At 40.2% G+C, this 7,890-nt stretch overlaps 1 protein-coding gene across 1 annotated transcript; it reads left to right on the top strand.

Moving 5' to 3' along the window:
* The first annotated feature begins 2,082 nt into the window (after window positions 1-2,082).
* Window positions 2,083-7,560, top strand: LOC135476755 (two pore potassium channel protein sup-9-like). The gene is made up of 3 exons (XM_064756882.1): window positions 2,083-2,215; window positions 2,577-3,366; window positions 6,183-7,560. Exons 2-3 carry the CDS (start codon window positions 2,775-2,777, stop codon window positions 6,848-6,850), a joined length of 1,260 nt encoding a protein of 419 aa, XP_064612952.1. The 5' UTR covers window positions 2,083-2,215; window positions 2,577-2,774; the 3' UTR covers window positions 6,851-7,560.
* The last annotated feature ends 330 nt before the right edge of the window (window positions 7,561-7,890 follow it).

Below are 7,890 nucleotides of genomic sequence, written 5' to 3'. Positions count from 1 at the left end.
GAACTCAAATTCAGAATTAACGAATCTAATTCTCCCAAAACCATGGTGCAAACAAGCATGTACTTTGTTACCTTTCCAGCATTTACATGAGCACCTATTTTAAATGCCTCCGATCATAATGCTGGACGCCGTCGTATAAGTCACTGAGTACGTTTTAAAATTCGAAATAAATAAATAGTAAATGCATAACTGAGGCAAAGTGACAAGACTGTATTTCACTGGTTACGTGTAACCATTTGCCAACTAAAACAATATCGTCGCTGCTATGGTTTTGCTCTCCATGCTTTATATTTAAATACAGCAATATGAACAAATGTACAGTTGTTACCTCAATAAATTTGAGTTTATTAAAAAAACAGTTCATACCGGAATATTAAAACTAAGAGATATGATGTGCTATTATTCAACTAGTGCAGTAACTGGTTCTGACGTCATCGTTGCTTAATTTGCATGCGCACCGCGGGTATTTTTTTTAATACTAGACGAAGCGGCTGTGACTTCCATCGGTCCACAGCAATACATCCCATCAAGTCTAAGGTAAATCGAAAGATACATACATACATACATACATACATACATACATACATACATACATACATACATACATACATACATACATACATACATACATACATACATACATACATACATACATACATACATACATACATACATACATACATACATACATAATTACACATATACACACATACATATGTACGTATACATAAATACATTCAACATACAGCTCTTCATTACCTGGTTAAATTAGTAGGATGCATGCTCTTTATGAAGCGAAAGAAGCAACGTTTTTTCATTTCAGTGTTTACAATGCATAAAGGATCGTAGTGGGCAAGTGGTCATTGCCGTTTTTCTCTTGCCCGAAGCTTTGTGAAGCATGCATATGCTAATTTCAGATGCAAGAACACTTATGTTTTTTTGAGTTGACTAACGCCATTTGTTTCTAGTGGTTTTCCTTTTTGTTGTGTTTTTAACAAAAAACGCGAATCCATGTTGGGCTTACTTAAATGAGGTAGTTTGATACTCTTTTCGCCTATTCTGTGCAGACAGATTTATCTAAGCTTTGGCCCATTGTGTTTTATTGGAAGCGACATATTATTCGTTCGGCTTAATGAATCGTTAATTTATTGATTCGAAAGGGTGTGGTAAAGATAAAAAAATACACTGATTCATTCATTGTCACCTTTTTAAAAAATATTGACATCACTTGACAGTAAACATGTCGTATTCAGATCACAAAATGACGCTTATGCAACTAATGACACTCAACGTTTGAGACCTTCGGGTCGGAAAACAGACAGACAGACACGCAGTGGCGTGTCATCAAAGCGTTGAACTGACACCAACCCATGCCTGAGACACACGTCAGCATTTCTTCTCGTCAACAAATCGTTACTTACCCGTTGACGTTTGACTTAATTAATGTGGGTCGATGCAGGGGGGGTAGTGGTGGTTTGGAGTAGTGTGCTGCTGACAGGGGTAATTACTCGGAAGATAGATCACCTTTAGGGGTAAGCCCAGTTCTTTACCTGTTTACACATTTATTAAAGCTTTTCCTTTGTTCCTCCTGCACCCGTGGAAAAATGGCCACTGTAAACTCTGCGGTTCACCTGCCTAGTATTGAGAAACGCTTTGAGCCAATTTATTCAACAAATTCCCTGGAAGACCTAACTGGGCTTACCCCAGATTGAAGGTTGAAATCGGTTTATTTCCCAGGGTGGTGAAACGAGGCATGGGATAGTCGTCTAAGGCCTGGTCCCACCTCCCTCAGCCTTTGTATTGTTTACGTTGATAAGTAAAGGCTGTGCTGGATGATTTATCAGGGCTGCTCTGTGTTGATTTATAGCTGATGCCGTTAGCTGGTGAAATACAGTCACGTGGTATCGGACTCACTTCTGTATCCGCGATCTCCTTAACCACGAAGTTGAAAACACGGCTAGATCCTGGTGCACTGACTTAAATATACCCGAACAAAGGCATCGCTTTGTTTGGAAAACAAGACAACATGAGAATATCTATACATATGTATAGTCTAAGACTGAGGCACTCCATCGACCGTTACTCATTTACATTGTTAGAAGCGGTGGTCGTATTCTCACATCAGCTACACTTTAATGTAGATTGTGCGACGTTCTCTTTATTGACCCGATGATGCCAAGAGTATCACAACCAAGGCGTTGTACGCCATACACAGGTGATCCTGTTTTGTACTGTGAATGAGATATCGAAACATCCGGAACCTTGATATGAAATCGTTATATAATATTGATCAGGGAACTCTGAAAACGTGCATGTTATAAAACATATCTCCATGTTTGTAGCTGAGTATGATGCAGGTCTCAGATTGAAATGTGACAGTGCGAAAATTAAAAAAGGTACCAGTGTAGAAATCTTGCCGGTTAATTTCTTCTTTCCGCTAACAATTTATTGCCTCATTGCCCAATATGTGTTAGTTAAATGGTGTTTGAATATTTGCATATGTGCATATTTCATTAGATGATTTAGTTTACTTTATGCCGATAAGGTATAGATTTTCTTTTCTTATTTTATTTCAGTTGCCGCCTGGAGAAATACGTTGTGCGTCGAAACCTGGACCATCAGAATGGCGATCTTTGGTTTTCGACAAAACACACAGACGATGTGATTTCAGGGAACTATCAGAATTTCCAAGTCATTTTGTAAATGTTTCTGCGAAATGTGTAAAATTCGTTAGTCTTATTTGACAGCGATCTGTTTAATATCAGAAGGTGAAAATGCATAAATTCCCTGTGGAAGATGCCTTGTTATACGGTGACTATGATAATACCGGAAACGGAAGTGTCCATCCGCCATCAAATCACATCGTCATTGGACGAAGCAGGCGTGAAATCCAGAGTAACAATGGTAACGCTGGAAAACCGAATAAAAAGAAGAAAGAAAAACATCGCGAGGAGCCCTCGCCTTCGTCCTCGTCGTCTACCTCAAAGAAGTGCGCGAATTGCTGCAGGAAAACATTCGCATTTTTCGTGTCTCACATAGGCCTGTGCTCTCTAGTGGTTGGCTACTCCATCGCCGGCGGGTTCATCTTCAAGGAGTTAGAGGCTCCATTCGAGGTGAAACAGAGAAACAATGTGGCTGCTAAAAGGAAATACTTCGTGGAGAAGCTGTGGAACGTGACAGAGGAGTTGAACATTTTGTACAAGGACAACTGGACACTGGCGGCAGAGGAGATGCTGACAGATTTCCAGATGGAGGTGTACAAGGCGACGAAGGAGAAGGGCTGGGATGGTAAAGATGGCGACACCGACCTACAGTGGTCATTCTCCGGAGCGCTTCTTTACTCTGTTACTGTGATAACGACAATAGGTAATGCCTGCTTTAGTTAAGTTCTAATCCATGGACAAAAACAAATATAAATTTTAATTTTAGTATAATATATGTAGTATAGAAGCCGTGGTCTCTTCCATGTTTGTACGAAATCCATTCAGAGTCTCCAGAAAGACACTTTCTGTGTTTCTTATTCCTCGACCTTCTTCAGCTTACATATCATCACCTGATTTTGAACCTCATTCAAAATTCACCACACGCATGGCTGTTTATTACAGAACATTTCTGATAGTAATGTAAGAAATATTTGAAGTATTTTCCGGGTTTATGAACTGAGGTCGTGCTCTGGAAGGATAAAATGATGTAACCAATCACAAATGCATCATTATTCAGCCAAAAATACTACAAATGATGTTTCTCACCTGATCCTACCGAGGATTGTTAACGGTGGACCAAAAACTTCCAAATGAGTCACACACACATGGAGAAAGATAACCCAATTAATATAAACATCTGTTCAAAAGAAGCTTTTCATTAAAACTGACGTCTATTCGCTACAACATAAGCCAAAACTTCGCCGCACAGAGGATGCTGGGGAGAATGGATTTCTTGTACCATGCATACTTGGAAAGAGCACACACTCGACTATAAACTACCCTGTTATGCCTGACTATTGTAGATAGTCGGACTCGTGAAGATATGGTCATTTCGCCATGCTCTTGCTGTGAATTTTTAGCACACTTACTGGCTCAACCGGATAAAGCTTTCCGTCCGTACTGAAGCTTTAATATGTTAGAGATATCAGGAAAGAGTGGCCCATGAAATTTTTCACTTGTGCCAATAGTTAAGTGGCTAACGTTTAATCGATCGACCTTCCGACCGACGGATACACGTAGCTAAATATTCTTGAGAATTACTAATGAACTTATCATTATTCTATGAATATTTAAATAACCACCCTGTACTTTGGCGGGTTTGACACGATGCTGGTACCGTTACTCACCTGTGACTACCCTGGAAGACCAAGTAATGCCTATATGTACGGTATGGTGGTGTTACATATGGTAGTCCGCATCTAATAACGTGACAAGCACGTTGTCAGCTGATGATACAGGAAGGTTATATCAAGGAGGTATTTAACGCTGGGTAGCCATTCCTCATCATTTACGCACCTCCAATCTCCAACTATATACGTGCAGTTAGATGTAAGATTTATGGATTTGTACACCATGGTCGATGTGTGCTTACAATGTATGTATATCAATGTAGCAATACTTTGTAACCCATTGAAATTTGAATATGGTGGCAGTATTCGGATGCCTCTGTGGATAATACCATAAAGATATGCAACCATGAAACCATGTCATGAACTAGTGTCTTTAAACATATTATACGGTCTGTCATCCAATCTATACCATGAATCCGTGTGACATTGTGCGACAAAGAGTTTAATAAAAATGTAATGAACTTGTGTGACACTATACTGCTAACTCTGTAATCAATTTCATGAAACCCTGTCATAATTTAGGGCTCGTCGTCTAATTAATGTCACGGATCCGTGGTACAATGTACCGCTAGCCGTCTAATCAATGTGATGAACCCACGTAACACTTTATGGCTGGCCGACTAATTAAAGTCGTGAACCTGTTTGGCACTTTACGGTTAACCATCTTATCAATGCCATGAACCCGTATGTAAAAGTACTGTGAGTGGTCCTACCAACAGCGTGAATCCGTGTGACTCTGTACCGCCGTAGGAATAATGACTGGCATGAACACATGTACATAACATACACATATACGACTAGCTTGCTGACCATTATAATGAATTTGTGTGAGAGTAAACGGATACCGCTATAATAATCGCTATCAGTTCAACATTCTGGTGAAATTAAAGCATTTAATATTCTCAGTTGCTCAGGTGCTTTTTGTGAATGTACTGTCACGAGGTGGGGTGTCATTTCTGGTGTCTTCGGCATGTCGTTCAAGTGAGGTATCAAGTATATGCATGTGTTTTTCCAAAAAAGGATTGTGTATTCCATTTTGTGTTGATATGTTTCGAAATAGCTGTTGTATAAATATGAACGAGGGAGTCAATGGATGAATGAAGGAATACCGTTAAAATGTTCACAGTGTGTCATAATAGATGTCAAAACACACAAATAGCGTACAACGAGAAGTCGTGCACGATATACAAGTGAATTTACCTGGCGTACATTCTCACATCAAAATTTACATTGAAAATGCTCGGTTTCCATGCGTTGGATTCATTAAAACCCCTAAAATGTCTTGCTTTAATGTTTCCTTCAGTAGGTGTCAGAGATATTGATAACATACTGAATTTTGATAACTGTCGCCCATTTGTATAAGGGGTCAACTGTGGCCGAGGTGGTTAGAGAACTTCTGCAGAGCCATGTCTCAGGAGCCTCTCACCAATGCGCTTGCTGTGAGTTCAAGTCCAGCTCACGCCTCCTCTCGGACGGTACGTGGAATGCTTGCCAGCAGCATGCAGATGGTAATGGGTTTTCCCCCGGCCCTGCCCGGTTTCCTCGCACCATAATGCTGGCCGTTGTCGTATCAGTGAAATAAATGAGGTATGGCGTAAAGCATCATTCAAAAACATAAATAAATCATTTATCTAGCAAATCCCCCATTGTTTTTAATGGTACATGTAAGTATTGGTACAGACTTTCTTAAAAAAGAATTCAGGACCTAATAATACTGAAAAGGCCCTAAAGCTTAAAAAAATAAAAACAAGGAAACAGATAGATCAGTAATACCGATGACAGTAGTGTGAAATATGGGAGATCTGTCCTGCTTTTGTCTTGCTCTCATTCTGCGCTGTTTCTGTTTCAGGCTATGGCCACATTGCCCCCAAAACAGCGAACGGCCGCTTGGTCACCATTTTCTACGCGCTTCTGGGAATTCCATTAACTCTGCTGTGCCTGGCGAACATTGGCCGAATGTTTAGCGACTGTTTTAGGTTTACCTATAAATATACATGCCGATGCCTAAAATGGACGTTCTTACCCCAGCGGCCTATCTTCAAACAACAAGCCGAGCGGAGAAAGAATTCAAGCATTAGGAAAAAAGCCAAGGAGCAGATGTTAAAATTAAACGAAGGAGACCCAGAGAGGGTTTTCTCTATAGAGGAGCAGCGAGAGGCAGAAGAACGGGAAGAACCTGTGCGCGTTCCAGTTTGCATATCAATGGGAGTTATGTCCCTTTATATCTTTGGGGGCGCTGTTCTGTTCACGTTGTGGGAGGACAACTGGGATTACCTGATTGGCTCCTATTTCTGCTTCATCACTCTCTCCACCATTGGGTTCGGTGACTTTGTTCCGGGAGCAAATCTGAATTCTTGGGCTAACCAGGAGAAGACAATCCTTTGTACTTTATACCTTGTCTTCGGCCTTTCCTTAATCGCCATGTGCTTCAATCTCATGCAAGAAGAGGTGAAACTCAAGTTTAGGTGGCTGGCCACAAAACTCAACATCATAGAAGGTAATAAGCGGAAAGGATAGTCTTAGCTGCTGACGAGTACTCAAAGAATTCCAGGGAGCCGGATATACCAGAGTAAATTACACGACTCGCTTATTCCTACAAACATTCGCCTTATTCTTCCTGACAGGAAAGCTCACAGCTTTCTGTCCGTTTGTACAAGTATAGTTATGCTCCCGTGTTGCTGCTCCCCGCGTTGTCGAAGCCTTAAGTTAGTTCAGTGCTGTTTAGAACTGCTGAAGGGAGTCGCTGGAATCTATGTAAAACATGTTACCTTCCCAAGATGCATCTCTGCTCTGTCGTGAGACTAAGGGAGTCATGGTGATATTTTCATTGGTAGCTCGGTGGCGATAAGGCCAGGTTCTTCTCCTACCATGCAGAGCTTTGACGTCATGTTTGTCTCTAATTTTGCAAATCAAAAATCGATTTCATTGGTCAGCACAATCAATCTATCCGCTAAACTTCCCATTATTTGTGTGTAGACTGTGTTAAGTACAACTTCCATGATTTCATAACCGCAGTATCGAAACCAGAACAGTTTGCACATTTTGTAATTGAGTCTTAATCAATGGCAAAACCAACGATGTGATATTAGATGAGGTTTGATAAATAAGTCAACGAGGTTATAGTGATGCAAATTTTGTTACTAGGGCTGGTCTGTTGGATTGTTTGTTAATACCATACTCGAGGTTAGTAGAGCACAGCATGTTGTTTTTTTAAATAAACTGTCACTCTAAGTGATCCATGGTTACAACGTTTGTCAACCTGTTTATAATACAATATTTATTAATGGATTCTCAAACAATAAAATCCCATAATGATGCCTGTCCTGACTGATTAGACTTATGGTATCATTACAAAATAATATACGTATGTTTATTATTCATGTAACACCGATAATCACACGGTTTTCCGATTGGGACAGCTTTTAAAACTTTACTTCAAAACGCCCTCTACCGGAGAAACCTCGAAGAGTATAGACAACAACACTTAGTGTTAAACAAAACCGAGGCATAAAATAATTTCTATCAGTCTGCTAGACTTGTTATATGATCCTGTAACA

Source organism: Liolophura sinensis, chromosome 10, assembly GCF_032854445.1.
Source record: "Liolophura sinensis isolate JHLJ2023 chromosome 10, CUHK_Ljap_v2, whole genome shotgun sequence".
In the NCBI taxonomy this organism is placed as follows: Eukaryota; Metazoa; Mollusca; class Polyplacophora; order Chitonida; family Chitonidae; genus Liolophura; species Liolophura sinensis.
The sequence above is the reverse complement of the archived record's forward strand: the minus strand, read 5'-3'. Positions and strand labels throughout refer to the sequence as shown.